The following is a 26530-nucleotide window of genomic DNA, read 5'->3' as shown; positions in this document are numbered from 1 at the left end:
TACATTTATTCATTTGGCAGACGCTTTTATCCAAAGCGACTTACAAGTAGGAGACCATATGAACATTTTGTCAACACGCTAAACAGTACCATTAGTTCCATAAAAAAAGTTTTTTTTTGACATACAGTTATTTACATTAACATGCACATTTATTGTAAATATCTATAGTTAGCATAACATGTAGATTTATAGCATTAATGTGTCTTCATATACTGCAATAGCATTATTATGCTTTATTACATAAAAATACACAATAAATGTCAAAACAAAGCCTCTCATGTGCTGTAATTATTTTTAACACAGTCCTTCGTACGCTGCTGTCATGTCCACCATCATCCCACTTTTTCTCTGTAGTTGCTTTTAATAGCATTGCCATGGAAGTGAAGTGTGGTTGCTAAGTAACTGGCTGGCGTCTGGAAGCTCATATAGTGGCTGTTGCTTCCACAGACAAGAGCAAAACTATGTTACTGTTTGTGTATATGTGTACATGTGTAGTATTATGAGCAGTGGTTAGTAGAGGCTGATACTGTTTATTCGTCACAACTAATGGTTTTACTAAAGGAACCACAATTTTACTCACATTAATGTATAGTTATATATTTGATAATCTTTCATAGCATTTGGTAAGGGTTTACTGGTCAGATCCAACGTGGGTTTACGCATCAATATCCTTTTTTTGTGTTTTTAACTCTCTCTCTTCAGCTCTTTCTCAGGGATGCCTCATTGTGGAGTCTTCCCATTGTCCTCAACGAGGGAACATTCACTGTTGTAAACAGACGCGAGCGCGCGTTTGTGTGCGCGCTCGCTGAAGCGGCTGCTGCGCGTCATACAGTATATGTCATGCTATTGTCCACGGCTCTTTTTTCTAAATAATTAAATAATTCATGAGTTTTTCGAAAGTTTATCATAATCATTATATGGCCTACAATAATTTTAAGGTCCTGCTTGTTTTGTGAACACACCATAAATTATGAACAATCAAAAATCGCTCTAGGAACGAATTGCGTCATGTCTAAGGACGGTACGTGACTTTGTCGACATCTAGTGGCCGTTATTAAAATACACCATTCTAAGTTTACTGTTATTGTTTATAGCTCTTTAAGACTACGCTGATATATCTTAACATACCCATTAATTTAAAGCAAAAATAATAGATTTGCATCAATACGTTTTTGGCCATTACCTGCCATAGGCTAAAACTGTAGATTGTATGCCTACTTGAAGTAATTTAAATGTATTTGAATGCTTACTATAATACACTTTTTTAAAAATATAGCCTAATAAATTACTACAACACTTCAGTTGTTTCAAATCATTGTTTTAAATCAATATAAATCAATATTGTGACTGGGTTTTGTGTGTATCAGAAAACAAAAAATGACAAACCATGTTTTTCTAAAAGAAACCGTGTTTCAAAATAAACACATCACTACTTTAGTTGTAACAATTATTTTAATAAATACTCTTAGTGTTCCTCACACAGGAAATAAGGGGTGGGTTTGTTCAACCCCTGCACAGAGAATTACCCCATACAAATGATAACCAACACAAACACACAATCACGATCACACAGTCATACTTGTGGACAGTCAAAATCTCAAAAAAAAAATACTTTCTACTACCAGGTTTATCGGTTCAGCACGAAGAATTTAAGAACCCTCCAGTGTGTGTATCTCAGCACGGTAAAGTCCACCGACAGAAGATCCTGCATCTCCTGCACAAAAGTAACACCAGTATGATGTCATTACATCTCTGTCCACATGTCGCTTCATAATGCTCTCTGAGGTGATTCGTGGTAAAATCCTGTGTATTCTCATTACTCTTTAAAATGAATTGGTTGAGGAAGTACATCAGTTGTCACTACTACTTAGGACGGTGAGGAAGTGTCTGTCCGACTGTTTGGTACACGATCATAAAAACAGGTAGTACACGTCTGCTTTTTATTGCAAGTTGATACAGTAAGTAATTTGGGTCCTTTCTCATTAAGCTCCTCACACGAGCTGTTATTGTGTCAAGAAGAGATGTTGAAGAGGAAGAAATTAGCAGAGCAGCGGTTTGCTCATCCGGTTGTCAGTCAGGTTGACATGCACTCAAACAAACGCACAATGAATACCCTCACAAACAGAGAGAAAGACTCTCTGAAGCCAATCACATCACATTTAAAGAAAGAGTTCACCTGTAATTCTGTCTTTATTTACCCACCCTCAAGTCATGAACTGCTATTCCATGCAATTACAATAAATGGGGATTGAGGGTTTTAAGCAGTGAAAGCAGCAGAATAAAATCTACATTTATTCACATCAGTGTGACACGAGAGTGAGTAAATGACGACTGAATTTTCATTTAAATCGCTTCACATTTGGACTCTCTCACATTCTGATTAGGTCTTGCAGAGAGTCCTTAAGATGTTTTTGTTTTTTTAAAGAAAAAGAAAATCTTATAGTACACCTATTTCTGTACTTCGTTAATATATTACAATGCAACTTGCAAAGATAATCCTATGCCATTGCAATTAATTGCATACCCAAGTCTCCCGATTATACATAAAGAAAGCATTACAATGTACACACTGGAGGGAATAATGCTGAACAATGTAATTTTCTTTCAGGCCAAAAACAGGTTTTACCCGCAGAGACTGTGACAAGGAGCATACAACAGAGACATGCCCAGTGTTAACGGAGATATGAACAAACAAGGAAGGTCACAGACCAACAGAGAAATAGGGGTGTAGTTTGACTGCCCTCTCGTGCTCCATGGGTAATAAAACTTCTCACTAAAGCACATCACCATAGGCTGGCACTTAACCAACCGAACTCAGACATTAAGCTCGGAGACAATGAGTCACTGCAGACAGCCTGAGATAACCAAATCAAGGTCATTTATCTCCTAACTCGATCCCAACCTTTTCAGAAGGCGTCTGTCTAGCCACTGCAGAGGACAGACTTTCTGTGAGAGCTGCCTGCCACAAAATGTGGTCTGGTTGAATCGTCGGACAAACAGTGGGGAATGATTCTTAAGACCACCACAATATGCTGGTCGTGCATCAGTCTAGGATGTGGGGTCTTTGTGTTTTATCAGAAATGTTGATCGCACAGAGTGGGTTGTTCGTGTTGTCCACACAGGGGAACTGTGCCGTCCTTACTCTGGCCTTCCATGTCCATGTCGAGAAGGCTTTGATGGGCGAGGCCGGCCCCGGTGCTCACTCCGCTGTCGCCCGAGCCCAGAGGACTGTCGCAGCTGCTACCTGGAGATGAACTGAGGGTCCGTGACAGAGATGACAGCTTCCAGGGGTCGGGACGTGCTCGAGCTGGGGTCGGACGAGGTCGGGGGGCGAACTCGAGAGTTTTGGGGCGCTCGAGGGTGCCGGTGTGGCTCTCCGGATCCGGCACTGGGAGAGGAGGAGGGGGTTTACGTCGATGGGCAGGGGGGTGGATGATAGAAGGGTCGGGAAGGCGCGGAATGTCGAGAGTTTCACGAGAACCTGGGGGAAACATGCAAATGTTTGTTTAGATTAATTTTTGTATTTAAAACTTTAAAACCACTGTCTAGATGTGTGAAGACTCTTTAAATGAAAGACAATTCACTCTTTTTAAAAACTATGTCAAAGCATACGCTTTAGCAATAGGACGAGGATGGGTCACATTTCACCCAGAAATAAAAATATAGAAATAAAAGATTAAATTAATGAAAAGATTAATAAAATATGAAAATGTGTTTTATTTTCTGTATGCAAAATAATAGTTTTAAATTTGTTTTCTTATAATGTATCTTTCAAGTACAATGGTTAAAATATTGTGTTTTGGTTTCATTTGTTGTCTCTGAAACGTTTGTTACCCCAATACTGAAAATGTTTTCTTACCTGTGTGGGGTGTGATGGTAGGTGCAGGTGTAGGAAGAAAGGGCATGCTCCCGTCAGAGGGGGTGCGGCGATGCCCCACGACCGTCTGTGCTCGTGGACGGATGGCACTGTCAGAGGGCGTCCTGCGGTGCCCGCGATTCAGTGCCATTGTTGCAGAGACGTGTGTGGGTGTGAGAGACTGATTGGGCTCTCGTTTAAAGCTCTCCGCCTTCAGATCCAGCAGAGGGTTTAATGATGGAGCGGGAGAGACCACCGAGAGGGTGCTGCTCGGGGTAGGAGTGAAGTCATCAGGGTCGGAGGGCAACAAGGATTTGGTGGAGTTGCAGTCGGAGAGGGAAGAAAGAGAAAGGAGCGTTACTGAGGGAGACGGGTCCATGGTGGGCAGCGTAGAGTCGTGATGGCGGTTTTGGGAGAGGGAGAGCGGCAGAGTGCGGCTGGGCGGAGAAGTGCTGCGTCTGAATCGGCCCGTGCGCTGGAACAGGCCCTCCTTCTTTTTCCTCTGTTCCTCTCGCAGGTCTTGCTCATCTTGATTCATCTGCATGGAATGATGGTATCACTACATTACTGCATTCGAATGAGAAAAAATGTACAGATGACAGATTCCTGATGAAAATGAATGAGCTTTAAAGGAAAGTTCAACAAAAAAGGGAAATTCTGTCATCATTTACTCACTATCGTGTCATTCCAAACCTGTAGGATTTTCTTCTGCAGAACACAAAAGAAGATCTTTTTAAGAATGTTGGTAAACGCACAACATTGTCCCCATTGACTTCCATTGCATGTGCACAAAACCACTGAAATATTTCTCAAAATATCTGCCTTTGTGGTCCACAGAAGAACGACATGAAAAGGAATTAATGATGACCGAATGTTTATTTTTGGGTGAACTATCCCTTTAAATACTGTATGAAATCTTCAGAACAAGGAGATTGAATGGACTCTCTCAGGTTGGTTACCTGTTGTCGGCCCAATTGGAAGATGTCAGAACCAAGGCCCACAGCAGCCAGTATAGAAGCACATCTCAACATCAGCAAGTCACTTTTCTTTCTTTGACTAAATCGTCGAAGTGAATCTTGCGAGCCCAATGCCGACCCTGAGCCCTCCTCCATGGCTCCATTACTGCTCAACTCAGGCGCCAGTTGAGCTGGGGTAGTATCTTCTAACTCACTGTGCTCCTCTACATATAAGGATAAAACAAATACATTATATACAGTATAGACTTTTATAAAATTTGTTAGTTAGTTATATTGACATGGTGGTCATCAGACCTGAGAACTTTAGTCTGACTCACCCATTTCATTTAAGCTTGAGAATCCTGCTGTCATGGGTGCATGTTTTGGGGACTTCCCTAGATTTGGAGCACTGGAGGACCACACCTTCCCCTCCCCAAGAGACTTTAGTCTATAACCAGATGAGCAAAAAAGTGCAAAAAATGTGCAACAAAATGAACATTACGCTGTGAAAGGACCTTTTCATTTGTTATCGTCAGCTAATAGAAATGAATCTGATAGAAGCTTAAAGACGTCGTATCAAGAAACATTTCCTTAAAAAGACTATAACTGTAAACATACTTTAACGTAGCCTGTTAACAGTCACCCGTTCCGTATACGGGACACCTAAGTTTGCCAACCGTAAGTCTGTATTACAAAGAATTTGTGAGTTAACGCCATTTTAGTTCCAACATGCGTTTTCATGTGAAGGCTCAAAAGGGCTCCGACAATTAAAAACATCCTACTCAATGTTCAAAAACATTTGTTCAAACAATGAGATGTTACTGTACAGAACATTTTAACATATAAACATCCATATTTATGCATTGTCAATGCCTGATTAGCATGATAATAAAAATTAAGTAAAAATGTATGAAAATGAATGCTATTCCAGTGATAAGGAATTTATTTAGAGATTAGAAAATGATAAAATAATGTATTATAAGACCCCTGGCTTTGATAGTCATATGAGTTTAAATGAGTTAAAAAATCTAGTTGTATTTTGTAAAGAAGAAAAACGAAAAATGAAGTTAAGTAATGAAGTATCATTTAAACTATTTTATTTACAGTGTATGGTTTACCTGTCTTCTCCACCTAGTCTCTCGCGCTGATGTGTGGAGCTTGGTCCCCATGTTCGGCCCTTCTTCTTGGTTCCTGCCAGGTCTTCTTTCTTACACACTGCAGTACGGCCCCACGTCTTCCTCCCATCACTCGGTGTCACTAAACATCAGTGATGACAAATATGTCAGAAAATGATTGTTCTTATTTAAATGAGTATATATATATATATATATATCATAAAGTTACAGAACTATATAGAGTAGAGATGATTAAAAAGAAACACATGAGCATAAAGTAGAGACTCAAGGCACTTAACAGAAACAATACACTCTTTTAAGTGTCCAGGAATTGATTCTTGGCACAAGGCAATGCAAGCATGCATTAATATCTAATAAACTGTTCAGCAATCTACTCATGTTTTACTTAATCTCTTATATAAGCCCAGATCAATGCATTAGACTCTTTGTTACTTACAGCGTATCGCTCTTAGACGAGGAATGACTCCCGGGCTGGCCGGAGGAGTGGTGCTTTCACTGCCCTGACCCTTCCTCTTGTCCACGCTAGGAGAAGCTTGAACTGTGATCTTATGCTCGAAACCTTCATGATATAAGGAAAATATATGTATTAATATGTCTTGCTACAAACCCTTTAGTCAGTTTATCATATCTGCACGACACTCATAACATTGATTGACTTGTTGTGCATTAATACTCCAAGGTTTAACATTCAGTTCAATCCAGTTTAAAACCTGAACTTCTGTTTGACACTTCTGAATGTAAATGTTCCCGTCATAAGCACTATAAAATACACCTGTAAAAACCCTAGATTACCATGGCCTGGTAAAAATTTCAAAGTTAAAGAAAGAAAAACTTCTTGCAAATATCTGAACATGTACAAATTCACACTCCACCCACCAGAGGGCAGACTGATGCAGTTGCTGTCCCGGGCCAGTTTGAGCCGGCTCTTTTTGAAGTGGCCCTTGCGCTTTTTGACGTGTGGCTTTTCTTGGTACATTTGATGGATGATGATGTTGAGCTCTCTTTCCACGATGTCAATCTCCCGCTCGGCTAGTTCCTGTTCGCGCCTCCTCAGATGCTCCTCCTGCTCCTTCTGCTCCTCAGCGGCCCGTGCCAACGCCTCCTCCCAAGAACGTAACTCCTAATGAACACAAGGTAATTTACACCACTAAAGCAGCAGGTTATTGTGTATGATATTGTTATCTAGAGTATTTGATTTAAACCCAAATGACTCAATCTTCACATACTAGACTCTTTTTAATAATCAATTACAGTGCTTGCATCTGCAGACGTACCATAGACCGATTAAACGGAAGCGTGTGCGCCTGACCCCCAGTTAACTTCCGGTTTGTGTTTGGCTCGTGTCTACTAGTATAACTATTTACATTTAATTACATTTTTAATAATAAAAATTTATATTATTTTGTTATATAATCATTTTATTAAATAATAAATTGTTGAATTTTGTTGTATTTTAATTTTATTCAATAAAATTATGAATGGATCCTGCAGTTTGGTCGCATTTAAAGAAACCATATGATACATTGACATCTAGAAGTTGAGCTTGGTACCGCAGTTCATATTCAAAATATTGGACAGGTTTGGCCAAGTAACAGTTCTTCTGGGTTTCTTTTGATTGTTATCAGAAATAATCTACAGGCACTCTATTGTTTGTGAATGTGTACCGGAAATTAAAGTGGGGTCACAAAATTGTACATGCGCATTGTTTTGTTAAGATGAAACCGTCTATATACAATAAGAACACATTAAAAGTCCAGTGTATGAAATGTATCGGCATCTAGAGGTGAGTTTGAATTTCGTAATTGCAACCGTTGCAAATTGTCTTCATACACCTCTGAAGACATATATAGTTATGTTTATTACATAACATTTCCGTCAATAGATCCTTCAAAAAATGAAACACTGGAACTTCAACAATAGTGAACTTCTAACTTCAATACTTCAATGGAAAGTTTACCTGTGTTTTTCTCTAAAATCCTCAATATGTAAACAAGCATGACTTTGACTGTTTACCTTTTCCTTCGCTCGTAGCTCATCGAACATCTGCTGGATCTCCAGTCTCCAGTCCTCCTGCAGGGAATGAAAAGACTCCAGGGGCATCTGGAACATAGATGACTGTTCAATGGCCTGGAGTCTCTTCAAGATACTCCCAAAACATGGACGACCATGTGGGTCAGGAAACCAACACTCTGCAGAGAAACGAGAAGACAGAGATGTAAGGGGCTTGTGAAGAAAAAGCGATTGGTAAGCAGAAGAATGCTGAAGTTAAACTTGCTAATGTCATGTTATTGAACCTAAACTTTATTTGTACCTCCAAGCAGTTGTACGAAGGGTTCAGGGCAGGTGGACGGGATGGGGAGGGTCAGCTTGTTCATGGCAACACCGTAGGCCACAGCCAAAGCATCGATTTCACGGTATGGGACCTCACCAGTCAGCAGCTCCCAGAGTAACACTCCAAAACTGAAACACAAGCCTTAGTGTGTTTTTTTTGTTTCATCAGGTTGTTTTGTCTCTTAGTGTGTTTAGGGGTGGATTCATCAGATATAAATTATACCACAATGACAAAACTGTGTGGAAAAAAATAATGATAAATCACTTTTTTATTTATTATGTATATATTATTTTTAAATAATAATACTTTTTTAGCAGCGTGTCACTTTCCAGGAGCAAAAAACGTATTTAAACACAGAAGCTGACCTCCACACATCACTACTTTTGGAGAACAGGGACAGTTTGATGACCTCTGGTGCCATCCAGGCGTACGTGCCGGCAGCGCTCATCTTTGTGGTGCAATGCCATTCTCGTGCAAGCCCAAAGTCAGTGATCTTCAGAGTCTTCCCGGTCAAATCGTCTCTCTCTATGGGCTCCAAAATTAGAACTGAGAGAGGAATATGATGAGAAACAACAAGATTAGATGCCAAAGTCGATGCGATGCAATGATGATGAATGGAGTGAATTTTGCCACAGATTTCAAATCAAACCAACAAGGATATTGTAAAAATAGACATTTATGAAATATTAATTGTGGATTTGCATAACAGTGTTCAGTTTTGCATGTATCATCCAAAAAGGTGTCTCAGTGGTACTCATTAGGAGTCAAACCAGATAGGATGTTCATAACATGACTTGGCTCACATCATCTTTGCGCAAAGGTAGAAAACAATTTTCGTGATTTTTGCTCAAGATAACACGAGAGTGCAAACAGATACAGATATAACTACACTTTAAAGTGAAAGTTCACCCCAAAATGTGCCCCAACAACACTGACTTCCATCGTACGGTCACAAAACCACAGAGATATTTCTCAAAATATCTTCTTTTATATTCCACTGAAGAAATAAACACATTCCGGTTTTATATGACATGAGGGTGAATAAATGATGACAAAATATTCATTTTTGGGTGAACTATCCGTTAAATGAAAAATGACAAACATTTTTCTTTTGCAATAATATGCACTGAAGAATCATGTATTTAATCATGTAAGTGACTTTAATATAATCTCTAAGCAGGATGCTTCTTCTTTTTTGGAGGGAGCTGAAGCTTTATACTCTATCAAATATTTATCAGTCAGTAGCATGTGTCCAGGCATCACAGAGCCCCGGAGAGAAATAAGATCTCCCAGCCATGAGCTATGCCTTAATACACATGCTCTCGACTCTTAACAGGTAACAGAGTGCACCCTAAGTAGAGCCTAATCATTTACTGTATACACACCAAGTGTCCTCAAAGTTGCACGCCAGTATCACAAGTGGCCCTACATCACGCCCTGATGTTGAGTGCATGTAAAGTACAATGTCAATATTTCACAGAAGTGGCATTAGCGCAGAGAACGATCCCTTCATTGTTCTCCGTGAATTCAGCCTTGTGTTGAACTACCAGAATGCATTTACACAATACCACAATCAACAATACACAATTAACCTGTTAGATCAAGAACAAGCCTTATCGTCACAATACATGGGTTCGCTAGATGAAATAATGATTCGAAGGAGTTCAATCACAAACATTCTGATCAGTCCACAGTTAAAAACATATTGACTCACACCTGAGACCTCTTCCACATCCTGAGAAAACAATTCAACTTTTTAAGCTTCATAATGTACAAGTTGTTGATCCTTATATAAATGTATGCTAGTAGATGTGGTTTTGTTTTGTTTGTCTGTTTAACCAACAGCTCTTTCAGCTTTGAAGGGCAGTATGAAATAACATTAAACATCGGACAACTATCTCGTGACAACTTGCCCCAGTTGTCCTTACAGCTTTGTGACAACTAGGCCTGGTCACCTTAGTGATGGTAGTTTGTGATGCTCTGTTTTGCTGTTCCTCCCTGTGTTTCCTGCTGTGTTTCCCTATGTGGGCAGCTATGGAAATGTTTGGAGAGTCAATAGTCAGCTGGACTGGTTTGAGGGGGGTGGAGAAGGGTGGAGCGCAGTCTGCTATTGCTTTATCGCCATACATATGCAAACGGGACAGAGAGAGAGAGAGAGAGAGAGAGAGAGGGAAGGGAGCAGGGTTTCTGTTTAACTAACAGATCACAAGCTCAGGTTGAACAGGTGGATCCTTTCTCTCTTTCCCTCTGTCCGCTGCTTACAAATACCTCTGTTTATTATCACGTGTGTTTGCACCGTGTGTCGCCTCAGCAACATTTCTCCAGCTCTCAACATTCAAATATTCATGCCATTAAAAAGCTAAGATATAATGAGAGATTATCAGTCTCATGAAAAAATCTAAAATAAATCCCTTGTCTTGATTGTAAAATTGCTTTACAGGTAAATATATCCTTATTTTAAGGTAAAGGTTAGATATTAAGAAATTGTTACTGGTAAAGAATGTGTGTGTGTTGTGTGTAAGAATGTGTTTTAATTACTTGAATACAGTATTGTTTCTTTACTAAGAATCACTGGCAGATCTAGGGATGGGGCCAGAGGGGCCCCAGTTGAAACCTTATTGGCCCCTGAAGTGCCCCTGTCCTATCAGGGCCTCTGTAGCCTACACCTGATATGCATTTGGTCGATAGGATCTTTAAATACGTTTGAACTTTTATATTTGTTAGGTCAATAGTTTTTGCTGTAGTATTTGAAGCTATCTAACTTTGGCATAGGCGTTTTTGACGGGTGGGACACGTCCCCACCACTTTTTGGAAGAAATTAAGAAATGCTTACGGAAAGTGTGTGTAGTCTATTGTTTAGGGGCCATTTCAATTTAAAACGCATGCCACATTCTCACCATCTCCCGTTGCTCGCACTTCTAAATTATATTTGCGGATAACAGAGAGCCGCGACTTCAGGAACGCGGTCAGTATAAGAATGCGTGCATCATTAGCACTTGCAGTGCTTTCGTGTACATCCAGTGTCCATGCTCAAAAACATGTAAACCACTGAACAATTTTTTTTGTCATAGGTATGTTTTGTTAAGTGTAGTGCACCGCAACAGCCAAGCAACCTTTCGGAATGACAGTTTTGGAACCACATACTGTGAGACCTGAAGTCGAAATAAGCAGAGTATAGGGACTATACTAGTTCAGGGACGGAAAAGTGCCTGACACTTAAAAACCTATAGTATTCGGTCATACCAAAATTATGTTTATAAGTAGGCTATATAAAACTTTTGTGTTGTGTTGGTTTGCTTACTGACCTATCCTCATCTTTGTTTATCATTAATAAACCAGTATCATTCTAACTCATCTCCAGTGTTTTGTTACGAAATCTGGTAGTGCCTGCAGCAATTGAAAAGTGAAAAAAGAATTGCGCTCTGTACCTGGCCCCCCTCTGTAAATTGTGGTCCCAATGTGGCCCCTGCTTTTAAAAATTACAAGATCTGCCACTGCTAAGAATAAGTTTAGTCTGTTGTGCTAAAGCTTTGTATTTGTGTGTTTTTTTGTGTGTGTTTCTGGCTGGGCTATATGGCGGGTTTAGGAGAATAGGAGATGGTTGCTCCCAATGTTAATAAGCCATTGTTACAGTGCTGTGTTAATGGCCATATCACCCTGAGGAACAGCTGCTACCGGAGTCATGTGAGAGGAGGATTATATGTGTGAACAACACAGAGAGAATATATAGAATTGGGAGAATGTGTAAAAACAGAACAAGTTCACGAGAGTGAATAAGCAGATTCTCTCAACATGCTGAATGCTGAACAAGCGAGGGTGTGTCATTGATGGTAAATATGTATACACTGCAAACATGCGTGCTTGTTCCAATGAACTGATGTTTCGGGTCTTTACTGAAGTCTCCCACTGCTCATTTAATGCATGTGTGCATTTGTGTCTTTCCGCTTCAGTGATAATAATAAATGATTTTTAAAATAAAATGTTAAAAAGGTTTCTGTGAACTTGGACATAGATCATTGTAAAACCAACAGAGCCGATGCAAAGTCCTCATAATGATGACGTCAACCAGGGTGTGAGTGTGTGAGACAGACTGTTTATGTGTTGGGATGATATCTGAGAGGACAGTCGCACAGGTTTCACAAGTCTGTCAAATACCCTCAAACCTGTAAGTGCAGGACATCAACCATAACTTCCATTCATAATTATATAATATTTGCCCACGCATATTAAACCGATGTGTCTCAATATGTACGATACATATGTATCAGATAACGATGACATTGGAAATGTTGATACGGTTGTCTTTCATCAGATTATACACTTTAACCTAGTTGTGGATCCCCATCTACATAAATTACAACTTCCTTAGCATTTCCTTTGTTTAGGTCTCCATCTGCAGCTACTTAAGGCTGATAATGATAAAGTGCGGTACAATGTCAGGGCACACACATCTGTCAAACGTTACAAACCATGTTTAACTGTTGTCATTACAAGAGAGCCATTTGACCCTTGACCCTTAGTGATCTGACCGAAGATTAAACCAATGGTCACATGAAAACACCACATAATCCACAGAATCCACAGAATGTCTTCACCCTTCTGTTACAAGTCAAGAGGGTGATAAAAAAATGTTTGATTAGTCACTGATTTATAATAAAGCCATAAGGTACAAGAGGTTGTAAATTTAGTCGTTGCTGAAGGGCGCTGATAGACACAATACACAGCAGAGCGTCTGCAATCTCTTCAACTGCAAGATACTACATAATACACATTTGAAGGAGAGTAATATTAAAACACTTTGAAATTAAAATAATGAGTTAATTGGCATTTAAACATTATACAATTTATTTCCTAACAAAAATAGTAATATAGTAATATCCAAAAGTGAGGTTGGAGGCAGCACTGCTGGTGCTGGAGAACTCAACTATTTGCGGCCAGGTGGTGTGGATCTGTGTTGTTGATGAAAGACGAATTATATAAATTACGGTTCCTGATGTCTTTGGTGAGATTATTTTGGTATCGTATGTCCTTGGTTTGATTGCTTCTCTAGTATGATGTGTAGTACGATTTAATTGGTCTTTACTTTACCGCTCTGTATACTTGCAGTCCACTGCTCACTACAGCGATACCTCCAAAATGGCGCCTCTGTGATGTCTCCACAAAAACGTATCTGATAAAGACCGATTAACCAATCAGGAGGACTGAAACAATAAAATTAACTTCAATAAAAAATGTGTGAAATGTGATAAATAAGGGCAAGAAGACAGAATGTTAACTTCTGGGTATTCTTTAAGTGCCATTTGTAGTGTACACTCAATAGGGTCTATCAGGGTAAATTGCAACCAATTCATTCCTCCACTCATGGCACAATCTCTAACATAGTTTAAAAATATATTATACCACATGCATCTATCAAGAAATAATGAAATGACCATATTTTTAAACCAGTACTCTTTAATTGCATAAGATTAATCTTAGTGTGTAGCAAAACTTCATATTTGATGGTATTTGTGGACTGATAGGGTCCTTATCTAGACAATATTTAGCGCAGTAACATGCCCAGACATCAAAGCAGCATTTCACTGAAAAGGTTATTGACTAAGAGTGCTGGTGGCAAGTATGGCTGTTGACCAATCAGTAGAACCATGACTAAGCTGGGTGGGGCTTGTTTGGACCAATCAGTGAGTTTGGCCCCCTTCTCCTCCCTATCCTCAGCAGTCTCCGGGAGACTACATTTCCTCTTCATCATGCCCTACAGACATTCGCTCTCACCCTCTCTCTCTCCCTCCCTGCCTATTTTCCTCCATTCCTGTCTGAATCATATTCCAGCTGTCACCTTCCCATGCATCCATTCTGCAGAAGAGATAGAAGTAGAGAGGGATGATGGGAATGGGTGAAAGAGAAAAAGGAGTAAAAGAGGAAATGGGGCATATCATCTGTGTGTGTGTTTGCATAAGTATGAATTTGTATTCGTGTGCTCCTGGCTTTGTGTGCTTTATAAGTGGGAGTACACAGGGAGTGACGCAGATATTTTAGACATTGGCATCAAAAATAGACGGTTAAAGAGAAAATAAAAGAGGTGGAAAACATAATGATGAAACAAGACAAAAGAGAAGCTATATTTGTCGCACAGTTCTAACTGAAGTCTCTAATGTGACAATCACCGTTTTATGCTTTCTAAAAAGCTGCAATCACCACAATAACTTAAATGTATTTTATGTGGTTTGAACCTTGTCCCTCTTTTATATATTTTTCGGAAGATCTATTTACAGAAATGCAATATAATATACATAACTATGTCTTCAGAGGTCTATAAAGACCTTGCATAATGAAGTTTTGACTACCTTAGAACGAGCTATATAAATCTACTAACACCAAGGGTCCCCTTACATGCAATCCGCCATGTTGTTTCTACAGTAGCCCTTAAAGGACAAACTGCTCTACAGGGTGTGTTTCGTAAATCGTTTTCAATAAAGAATCGAAAACGTGATAACATCATTGTCTTGTGTCAGCCTAGTGCTTCTAAAGCGAGGTGTGGATGCCTCGAAAATTCCTACATAGACCTTTCAATCTGTGACATATCTTTAATTTAACAGTTCAAAATCTAACTGACCAGAAATTGTTGCTTTTGTCTCCACAACTATTGTGACATTCATGTATCTTGGTTATATTTCCATTCTGTGACTGCAAAGCCTTCCTACATATACTGCCTGTTGACACTCTAGTCAAAACTAAAGTTTGCTATGTGTGCGTATTTGCGTGAGACCAAATTTTAGAATCATAATCCTCTGGTATGATTTTGCAATGGGCACATCTAGTATAGAAGATTAGCGGAGTAGTTTTCCGACATGATAGACATCACAAGAAACCGCAAGCCTCAATCTCATAGCGTGTGCTGGGACTTTACATCCAAAGGCCTCATGTCACCGATACCTTTACTTGGATCCAGATGCAAAACCAGAGTCAGATTTTTCACTTTATTCATCACGGCACAATGTCGCCCTCCAGGAATGATATTATTTTGGCTTTATGCTCATACAATCTTCTGCATGGTGAATTACAGTCATTTTGACATTAGATGCTGCTGCTTTTGTTGCACATGCTTTTAAGAAGTCCTTCAGGTTACGCATTCACGATTAGAGTCAAATTTCGGCCCTTACTCTGTTCAAATGTCAATATTAGACTGCCTGAAATGTCAATAGATAAGAGTGTAATTACAACCAGTGCCGCAGCGATGGCCTTGACTTCTGGACATACATTGAGTCTTTTTCGAGACATTTGGAATGCAAACCACTAACCGGGAACTGCATGAAAATTTGCCTGAATAGGGAGGAGGGACGTGAAACTGCTGCTGAACTCTAAAGTTATTACTTCCTTCTCTCTCCATGCGCTTTCCAAACATCGGTGTTACATTTTTACTTTATGAGTACAGCATTGAATTTCTTTATGACATTATTCAGAGAGCAATTGAAAATACATTTTATTATCTTAACACAAAAATAGTTTTCTTCAAGAAATGTTAAGAGATATTTTCATCAGATGTTGTAGCGTTCAATGAGTTTCAGTAACAGGACACCAGCACACATCGCACTGTTTCCCTGTCCCACAGGGTTAATCGTACCTGCAGAGGGCCGGTTTTCCCTGTGTCAGCTGTACTGCTGTCACGCCTCTTTGAGGTAAATGTCATCTGAGGCACATGCAAAGAGACACTCCATGACACAAGCAGCAACTGACTGTCACCAAAATACCTGCCTGACAGAGCTGCTCTTCTTATCTGCGTGTTTCATAAGCTTGCATTTGGGATTTTTTTGGAAGATAGCTAACCTTCATTATTCTACATTGTTTATTATTATTTACTGTTGTAATATACATAAACATGTAATATAAAAAATACTTCATATTAATATAAAGTCAGTCAGTCAATTGGCATTATTTAATCATTTAAATAATTTACAAAGTTGTTCCAAAAGGTCAAACAGAAAATTGCCATTGTATTAGGTATCTCAAGATAAAATGAATAGTTCACCCCAAAATTATAAATTGTCAAAGGAAATCGTCTAAACCGGTGTGCCCTTTTTTCTTCTGCACAACACAAAAGAAGATATTTTGAAGAATCTTGGAAAACATTTTTTCCTGTTGACTCTTATTGTATGAACACAAAACCATACAGAGACATTTCTCAAAACATCTTCTTTTGTGTTCCATAAATAAAGAGTCATGCAGGTTTCGAAATATTAACTGTTAAAATACAATACTTATAGGCTTCTACCAAATAGCGTCAAACAGTACATCAGTATTTGATTTGGGGCGAACATTAAGTTTTTTTTTGTATAACATGTTTTTATTAGATTTTAGGACAACAAGAAAAAACATCAAACACTGCTCACAATACAAACCCTCCCCTTACCACAAAATCCTAAGCAGATTCGCAATGTAGATATGCATATCTACCTCAGTTTATTACACCCCTTATAATCAAACTTATATGAACATGTCACACATCAAGTACTTCTTCAATATTTCCGTCCTTAACAGAATCTCATTGAGTTTTATTATTATTTATATAGGTTTGTCTCTTTGATATTTTATGTTGTGTAATGACATTTAGACATTTTACTTTAGGCTTAGGGGTGTAAATACTTTTTGGGGGCAGTATACATGAATAAACAAATATATAATCACTGTCCTCCTGAAACCTTGTATATCCAAATTTGTTTGCTCTTATTCAATGGAAAAACACAGTACTTTTTAAATGGTTAAATACTGTGTTTTCAAAGTTGACAAGCACTTTTTAATAGTTTTGATTGATTATATATTTGCAAAACCTTGTGACTAACATAATGGGTAATTATTAATAATGATTTATGGTAAAAACAGAAATCATGAAATATGGAGATATAAGGTTTTGGAAGAAAAGCAGGGATATTCACATTCATCCAATTCATTTACAAAGCTGTGGTGCTCAAATACGGTGTTCGATTCTGGCTCACTTTATTTCACAATCCATTTATTCATCAATTCTCTATTCAAAATAACAAAAAGGCCAAATTGCATTATCTAACTCAGCTGATACTTAAATTGTAAGCAGTCACCAGACAATTGCCTTGACTTACCACCAAATACAATTTGAACCCAATTAAAATTCTGTGTAATTAATAATACTTTCCAATATTGATATTCTTATAATGAACAATATTCCCCACACAACTGACCTACATTCATCTACCATTCTCTAGAATGCTGAATCAGTTGACCTCAAGAGACCGGTTAATAAAAATATGGCTGCAGTCTAATGATGTTTACAGGACATGCTAACACAACCTGTTCCAGTGTGAAATCCCTTCAAGAGAGGCCTTGCTCCTCTGCTCCCGCCTGCAATCCTTTCAGCATTCTAACAATGCTTCTCTCACTTCAAGATCTGTGATACTTGGCCATGTCAGTGCGTTCTGTGTACAGAGCTACTGTATAGTGGCTGTCTGTGTTTTGACATTTGCATGCATTGTTAGCATGCATTTGCGAGGGTATAGAGATGGGAATACTATACATTCAGTGTGTTCCTAGCAACTACCATACATCTATGTCAAAACAATGCTCCATATTTGAGCGTGCTCGGTGGAATTGGATGTGTGGTACTGTCCATGTTCATCATGTTTTTTGTGTGTATGTATTAGCAGCGTGGGCCGGTCTTACTTTTATTATTGCTGCGGTATATAGTTAATGTGCATGTGTGTGCGCACTGCATTACAGTGTATGCTCAGTCTGGGTGTGGATAACCACTTTGTGTGTACACATTGTGTCCTCTTTGCTTTGAGCTTTTGCCCACCTTTCTCACAGTCATGTGAGCTCAGGGCCAAACATTGGACTTGATCTAAGTTACTCTTTAACATGAGAAATTCTCATACCTGGTAAAATCTATCCACTTATTTATTAACCAACAGAGTGTTTTATAGATACTCAGTCACCTACGGGGTTCAGTTCATTAACTGAGGCCGCCAGCCATACTGTTTATTGTCTGTTAATTGATTTCTGTGTTAGATACTGGTGTGTGTGTGTATGTGTGTGTGTGCACATTTTCTATCTGGCAAGCAATTGATCCGTGTCACAGTTTAAAGGGATAGTTCACCCAAAAAGGAAAATAGTGTCATTATTTACCCCCAAGTTGTTCCAAACATTGTACTTTTTTTCTGATGAACACAGAGAAAGATATTTGGAAGAATGTTAGCAATTTTCAGTTCTGGGACATCATTCACTACAACAGTAGGAAACATTTTAAGGCAGGTCAAATGTCCCCCAGAACTGTTTGTTTTCCCAAATTCTTCAAAATAACTTATATTGTGTTCAAAAGAAGAAAAAAAAAAAGTTTTTTTCTAGTATGGTAGTGAATCATGTCCCAGAAAATTGCTAACATTCTTCCAAATATCTTTCTCTGTGTTGAACAGAACACAGACATTTATACAGATTTGGAACAACTTGAGGTTGACTAAATGATGCCAGAATTGTATATTGTTTAAGGTGAACTGTCCCTTTAAACAAAGAGAGACTGACCTCGGTTTTTTCTCCGTCTCACTCTCAAACGCCTAGGTGTATATAGACAAAAGATTATTAAAAACTCATGGCCTCAAAACACATCTCTGCCGCAGATGCCTGAGTTCCCATCAAATGGATGATGTTTCAAATCTGATCGATGAGCAGTAGTGGTGAAGATATTTAATGTGTAACAATGTCAATAATCTAAATTCATTGTTAACAAGTCAATTTAAAGACTTTGATGCTGTTTTAAAGCACAGAGGCACAACTGAGTAAGCACTTTAACAGAAAATCCCTTCTCTCAGGTAATACTTGGAAATTGTATTTGTGTTAACACAAGTAATGACGAAACACATCAGTAGAAGGATAACTTAAAATAAAGAGTAGCTCTTCCAGTAGCTGGTAAACAACTGCACTTGCAACGCCGATGTCGTGGTTCAATTTCAATACATCCCTAGTGTTTAATAATTAAATAACCAAATAAATGTGTCATGTGCTCTAACCAAAAAAGCAAACATTAAAAAAGACTAAAGGCCCACTTTTACTGTCCTGCAAGACCTGCATGAGTGAGAGTCTAGAGTCTAGTGCAGGGCTATTCAAATCTTACCCTGGAGGGCCGGAGCACTGCAGAGTTTAGATCCAACCCTGATCAAACTTGCACACCTGTGATTTTCTAGCGATACTGAACAGCTTGATTAGCTTGCTCAGGTGTGTTTGATCAGGGCTGGAGCAAAACTCTGCAGTGCTCCGGCCCTCCAGGGTAAGATTTGAATAGCCCTGGTCTAGTGCATCGTACTCATTCCAATTGGTGGGAAAGGAATGCATCATATAACTTATTAATGGCACGCCTAAAAATTCTGAGTGACAATTGTGCAATAGATAAATGCGTAGTGTTGTCGTAAAGGCAAGTGAGCGGTGGTGAAACACTCAGGCCTCTTTTGTAGCCCCGAGAGTAAAACTTTTGAATATTGACTCTGTGAGAGACAGGTAGTAAAAGCGATGTGACAATAGCTATTTACAATACATTGAAGTAGATACATGAGTACATGGCGTATCTTACCACAATGTCCTACATGGGCAAGTTTCCACTTTATTAATCAAATGTGACTTAAAGAACATAGAATTTGTGCACCCCTGGGAATCGAACCTATGACCTTGGTGTTCTCAGAGTCATGTTCAACCAGTAAAGCTATAGGACAATTAAAAGACATCAATTAGTCAATTAAACTGAAGCCTGCAATACAAATGACAAATGAGTCCTCCTTCGGCACAGCTTCAGTTCTGTGATGCTGTCCCTTTACCCTGGTGACCCCGGTACTTATAACCCCCAATTGACCCCCATCCTCCCCCTGCTTGAGTTCAGACCCTTAAGGGCTTTTAACCGCACACACAGATACATGTATCCACATACATTCCTCAGCCCTCTCCTCTGTATCCATACGAACTCTTATGAGAGGTATAGGCCGTCATTTTCTCATATCTACCCTCCCCTCCCCCTGCCAGGCGAGCGACTCTTGTCATTGTCGAGCCATCGCTGTCTTGGGCGTGCGATAAAGGGGTCATTGTTGCTGTGCTGCTGTATTTCCAGCCTTTCTGCTTCTCTCTATACCTCATTCTTGTTTTCTTCATCTGCTGGTAAAATGTTGTTTCAAAACTCTTAGTTTAAAAGTTAATTGCTTGCTAAGATGGCATGGCATCACATGGCCAATGACTGAACTGTAGTTTGTACATAGTACAGTAAGTACACAGATATGGATGGCGTTACTTTTAGAAAACAGCCAAGACATCCAAAACAACCCACATAGCCTGTACAGTGACATATTTACATTGTTCCCCAAATGTCCATATAGAGAATTTTTTTGTGTGATTATATGTTCAGCGCCAAAAATACATGCCTGCATTCTGCCATCTGTTCTGTTCTGCAATATTTAGTCTGAATTCAAAACCTCAACATTATTCAATTTAGACACTAGTTGAAATGACCACTTCTATTAATCGGCCAATCAAACCCAGTCTGATAGGCCTACCTTTAACATCAGTGTCTATTGAATTTAAGTCTACAGATATTATCTTTATCAACAAGTAAAAAACAACTACTGAACGTGTGCCACGGCTATTTGATAGCTCAAAACATTGCGTGTTAACCATTAGCCGTCAGGTATTCCAGTAAAGTCCTGCCTGAGGAGTGTCAGGGGAAGGTGATCAGGGGTTTAGCATTACATTTCAGCTGACTCACGCTTCCAGTTGATCCCCATTTCTTTTTGTTTTTGCAGGCGTGTGGGCCGCTCTTTGATAAGGAGTAATTTAAGTCCAGTGTGAGCTCAGTTAACAATATGGACTGACCAATGAGTGCAGCCAATCAACTCACAAATACAGAGTGACATCACTTTAAAGCAGGTCACATTAATCAGATTATCCCAGTTATACAGACGCTCTGACCAGTCAAGCAAGTATGTTGAAATTAGCCCCTAGTCAACACGAGGGGCAGATTTTACAGTTATTTTAGAGTGCCAATTGTTTCGTGCCAAACGTCTTTGTTTCTGGATTTTGATTTATTAGCAAAGCTCCTTTTTTAAACACAAGCCATGTGTCCCAATTTTAATTCTACGTATTAGTCCTTAATAGTATTTGAGATTCAAATTAGCATGCTGTAAATACTAAAAAAAATTCCCTAAACTTCACACGAAAATAAAAATGTTGTCATCATTCAGATTCAACCTGCATATGACTCTTTTTATTCGGTAGAAAACAAAAGAAGATATTTTGAGAAATGTCTCAGTGGCTTTGTATCCATACAGTGAAAGTCAATGAGACCATTGTTGTTTGCTTATCACTGTTCTTCAAAACATCTTCTTTTGTCTGCTGCAAAAGAAAGAAAGTCTGGTTTGGAATGACATGAGGGTGAATAAATGATCAAATCATTATTATTTCTACGTGAACTATCCCTCTAATGACCCCTTAAATGGTGAGTCACTAAATAAAAAATGTGATAAACACCAACACACAAAGTATTGCAATTGTTAAATCTCTGAAGTAGATATTCTACAATTCTTGCAATATGATGCATCGCTTTACAGAATTGTATTGTAGGGGGAGGGGATATCTAGGGTGCAAAAGCTGGGAGCTGGGAAGAGGCTGGAGGGCTTGGAATCCGCCTCTGTTGCCACGGCAGCTGTGCCAACCTCCAAGTAAGTCTACAGTTTGAAGGGATACCTGAGCTCAGAGCCTCTGGATAATGAGGAGCTGTGAAACTCAAAACTCTGACAGCTAATGCATTCACCCCTCCTGTGACTACAGGGGCACTGTAAACACGCATCCCATCTCTGCGAGGAGGGGCAGCAGCGCTGAGGTGACTGTTTTTGGGGACTTGACAAGGACAGGGATTAGGACTTAAATCTTCTCTCTAGCTTTTGGGCTACAGTGTCTGTCAAGCTCTGCTAGTGCACATGGTAAACAGTAAGTACTATGCAGTGCTGTTTTCCTCATCCATCTAAACACACACCCATATATGCATACATACACTAACACAGCCATTCGGCGACTGTCTTCTTTCTGCCCAGTAAACCAAAAACTCTAACTGCGCTTAGCAGCAAATAGCACAAAGGACCAAAAATAGACAGGCATGTTCCAGAGCAGAGCAGCTTTCCTTAAGCAGAGGAAGCAACTCAATGAGAGGAGGCTGAGGGCAAAAAAGACCAGAAAATACAAGTTCACAAACAACATCGAGCCGATTTCTTTCATATGTGAGACCTGCGTCACGGTGTTCATCCAGCCTGTGCAAAATTTGCATGCTGTTTCCTTTGAAGTTTTGAGGAAACCTAATTATTTGTTGGATACTATTTTAGGTCTGTTTTGGGAACTGTCTTTTCTAATCATGTTTCAAGTTTGTAAATCAAATATAAAATCTACCAGAGGCATTTAAGAGTATGTTAAAGGGTTAGTTCACCCAAAAATGAAGATTCTATTATAATTCACTCACCCTGAGGTTCTTCAAAACCTGAATACATTTCTTTGTTCTTCTAAACACAAAGGAAAATATTTGGAAGATTGTCCGTAATCAAACAGATCTCATGCCTATTTACTTCTGTAGTAGGGAAAATAAGTTTATATAGGTTTTTAACAATCTGTAAATGATGACAGAAATTTTATTTTTGGGTGAGCTATCCCTTTAAAGAAATTCACTAAAAATGAATTTGAATCCATAATTTACACACAATCTTGTCATTTTTTTGTATATGACTAGTATTTTTGAAAAAAAAGAGGAAAGATATGTTTTTAAGAAAATCATTCATATTTTGAGTGTATGTAGCCAACACACGTTACATTAGATGAGAAAACTACATGCATATGATGGCAGCATGCCGGCTCCATGTATCTCTGTGTCGAAAATCAAATTTGGATATTTAAAAAAATTACTCAAATTGTGCCCGGCTGAAGAAAGAAAGTTACCCAGGATGGCATGAGAATGCGTCAATTATGGACTAAAATCTTTTTTTTTATCTTGAATCCTCATTGGTTAAAAAACACATTCAAACGTGACTCACTGTTGCTGGATTTGAGGTCTCTGTGGATGATTGGCACAAATGTCTGGTTGTGCAGATAGTCCATTCCATTCGCAATCTGCACTGCCCAATTCACCAGCACCCGAGGGGGAACCTTTTTCCCAGCAAGTGCTCGATTAAGCCCCCCGCCACGGGCATACTCCATAACCAGGCAAAGATTTGGCTCCCGTAGGCAAACACCTTGTAGAGCGATGATGTTGCGGTGTCGTAGCATCCAGAAGAGTCTGGCCTCCTGCCTGACATTTTCCGCAGTGGCACTGATGTCCTCATCTAGATCCTGACGGGCCGCTTTAACAGCCACCTCCTCATCTTTCCATACACCCCTGTACACTTTTCCAAATCCACCGGCGCCAATCACCTCCTCCAAGCACAGCTCTGAGAAGTCAATCTCTAATGGCGACTCCCCACCAACCAGGCCTTCGGGAGGAAGAACGGGGTAGCCAGCATCCCGTCGGGTCACGTAATTACTGGGAAATATGCCCACCTTGTCCTGGATCTTGCCAGTCCACCAGCCCTCATCTCCAGACACTTTGGAGTCCTTGGAGAGGACCTCCAGCAGGTCACCCCGTCGTAGGGTCAACTCCTCATCCGCTGTGGCCTCATAATCAAACACGGCCATCCAGAAAGGGTTACTCCCTTCGTGATGGTTGGGAAGATGAGAATCTGGGGATCCCACCGATGAAAGAGTAGAGGAATTCCAGCTACTGCTGGTCTCTTCTTGTGTAAGACAGGGTGTTGTAGTTGTATTTGGGGGAAGTGGGGGTCCACAGGAGCCTCCACTGCTGGTGCAAGGTAGAGGCGTTGCACTTCCACCGCCTCCAGCTCCTGCTCCACTCCCTCTTTTGTGTTGGTCCATCACTGAGTGCACAGGTCAGCGATGCGGTCTCAATAGCTGGAGGAAGCCCTCTGTCAACTCACGCACAATATCCATGCAGGGCTCATCTACCGAATAGGCCTTTTTGATGAAGAAAGAAATCAATAAGAAATGCTTGTGATGGGCTGACCCCGCACTGTTCTCATTGATTGTACGCAGTGCACTTTGTGTGTGTCTTAACATGTAAAGAGCATCGCACCTTTAGACATATGTTCAGTCCAATATGATTGATGACAACAGTGAATGAGAGCTCTCCATTGAACAAGTTTTTCATAGATAAACATCAGATCCAAAGTTTTTGAGATTATGACGTTTATCAGATACCTCAATGGGACTTTTCCATTAAAAAGTCTCCTTCCAAAGGACTTGCAACAAAACGAATATCACTGCAGAATTATGATAGGACTAGATGGATCGTCTCATAATCTGCCCTATACCATATTATGATCAAGTACAAGTCATACTTAAAAAGAGCTTGTATTGGAATGTTGTCTTAAATAATGAATTTAAACATAATCGGATCATTGGAAAACATAGATTTCAATTTCAATGAATGTAAATGCACATGTGTTCTTATTTTGCATTATATGTTGAATAAATATGAACAGCATTAAAAGATATGTACGCGCTGTCTTAAGGCATCTCCAGGTATCTTTCCCCCAGCTCAAATGTGATTGGCTAACAGAAATGCACCTGCTCTCGAGATCAAAACACTCATAAATATCGCCATATCCGTCATATTTGTCCTCATCTTTCTATCTGTCACGTGCAAATCTTGTAAATCGTTAACGATTTAAGCCAGTTTACGTCTTTAAATAGCCTTTAAAGAAAGCGCGCTTCCATTTTAAGATGTGAATGACAACAGTGATGGCAGTGCCATTTGCTTAAGTAGACGCTGAATATTTCCTACACTTCTAGCATTTGGCGTAACGTTAATAGAAAAAGCATCTATTCGTATTTAAATGAATTCATCTTAAAATAAATGGTACTATCGCTACTACAGGTCTACGGTGGTTTGCATTTTAATCCACGTCGAAGTCAAAGCCACTGACCACTGGACCTCGTCTGGTTTCTGTGAATCGCATGTGCAGGTCATTCGATAATTTCCTCTTCATTTTCCATGATTGTCATTTTTGTCCGCAGACCTTTTATGGTCAGCTTTTATAGATCAAGACACACTAGAGAAACTTCGGCTTGGTGTTGGCTGTTTAGTATTATATATATTGCGATATATGTTGCTTTTATGAGAAAAGAGAGAGGTGCGGATGGCTTGCGTAAAGGTGACTCTTATCCTGGACGAGGCGATGGTGATTAAGCGACGAAAGTCTTCTCCATAATGTGTTTCTGTTGTTTAAATTTAAGCAAGCAGAAAGTGCCTCCACCATCTTTATAATAGTAATAATAATAAATATCCACCTAGTTTCTCTTATATTCTGCACCAACTGCAACAAAAATCTTGTAATCCAGACACTAGTGACATTGTATCCATGCGTATTTCCATGCGTCCTCTAAAAATATCCGGTTTTCTGTATTCATGTGTGTTTCTTCTCGTTGCCTTGATCGTTCACTGTACATCACAACATCCAAACACCTCGTCGCATGGGCGTATCAGAACGCTGGAATATTCCTCCCATTCGCTGTACACATTACCTAATTCCGCCGATAAAATGTATTCTTCCCCTCAGATGGTTTAGCTGGTCAGCCTGTCCTCCATCTCAAATCGAATCGTTTATTGCCCCCGTTTCTTTTCTCCCTGTAAAATGCGAGCTATTCCATGGATCAAGCTGTCAGCTCCAAGGGCTGACTTTGTATCCAAATACACCGGCTGGACGGGGGGTGGAGGATGTGGGGAATGCTGGGAAATGGAGTTTACGTTGGGTTCACACTGGATGTGACTCGATGTATCAGGTCTCATATGTATCATTTTTATGGTCATATAATAGAATATAAAAATAATAAGAATGTGTTATGTGTTAAATGGTGACTTGAATATTCTCATTTCTATTAGTCGAGCAAGTGCATAAGGCTAAATGCACTGATCGCTTTGGATAACACAAGCTTCTACCAAAATGTAAATATAATGTATTTTCCTATGCAGGCAAAGATTTCATAATTTGTATCATTAGAATCAAGTACAAGAAAATATATATGATGCAGTTTTATAAAATAACTGACCTGCACAAGATGTTCTAGTCAAAGCCCAACGTAAAACATCAACATTTGGTTATACTGCCCCCTACTGAGAATTTATGTCACATGGAAATGTTATAAGAGGTATGTTGTCTAG

At 39.4% G+C, this 26530-nt stretch overlaps 1 protein-coding gene across 1 annotated transcript; it reads right to left on the bottom strand.

Annotated features, from left to right (window-relative positions):
• Positions 1–1433: 1433 nt before the first annotated feature.
• On the bottom strand, positions 1434–26054 carry map3k10 (mitogen-activated protein kinase kinase kinase 10). The gene is made up of 11 exons (XM_056766103.1): positions 23352–26054; positions 8646–8826; positions 8260–8408; positions 7962–8137; positions 6825–7068; positions 6385–6507; positions 5931–6069; positions 5151–5260; positions 4816–5036; positions 3860–4394; positions 1434–3481 (listed from the first exon to the last, which is right to left on the bottom strand). The coding sequence occupies exons 1-11, from the start codon at positions 24223–24225 to the stop codon at positions 3075–3077; spliced, it is 3159 nt and encodes a 1052-aa protein (XP_056622081.1). The 5' UTR covers positions 24226–26054; the 3' UTR covers positions 1434–3074.
• Between the last annotated feature and the right edge of the window lie 476 nt (positions 26055–26530).

Source organism: Triplophysa dalaica, chromosome 14 (genome assembly GCF_015846415.1).
Source record: "Triplophysa dalaica isolate WHDGS20190420 chromosome 14, ASM1584641v1, whole genome shotgun sequence".
Taxonomy (NCBI): domain Eukaryota; kingdom Metazoa; phylum Chordata; class Actinopteri; order Cypriniformes; family Nemacheilidae; genus Triplophysa; species Triplophysa dalaica.
The sequence above is the reverse complement of the archived record's forward strand: the minus strand, read 5'-3'. Positions and strand labels throughout refer to the sequence as shown.

What these genes read in the sequence shown, in the direction of transcription:
- map3k10 (XM_056766103.1), bottom strand. Translation starts at nt 24,225, where the DNA reads ATGGACCAACACAAAAGAGGGAGTGGAGCAGGAGCTGGAGGCGGTGGA. An exon ending in AAAAGTAGTGATGTGTGGAG is followed by an intron (nt 8,409 to 8,645) that starts GTCAGCTTCTGT and finishes CTTGTGTTTCAG; the next exon opens with TTTTGGAGTGTTACTCTGGG. An exon ending in CTCAAGCTTAAATGAAATGG is followed by an intron (nt 5,037 to 5,150) that starts GTGAGTCAGACT and finishes CCTTATATGTAG; the next exon opens with AGGAGCACAGTGAGTTAGAA.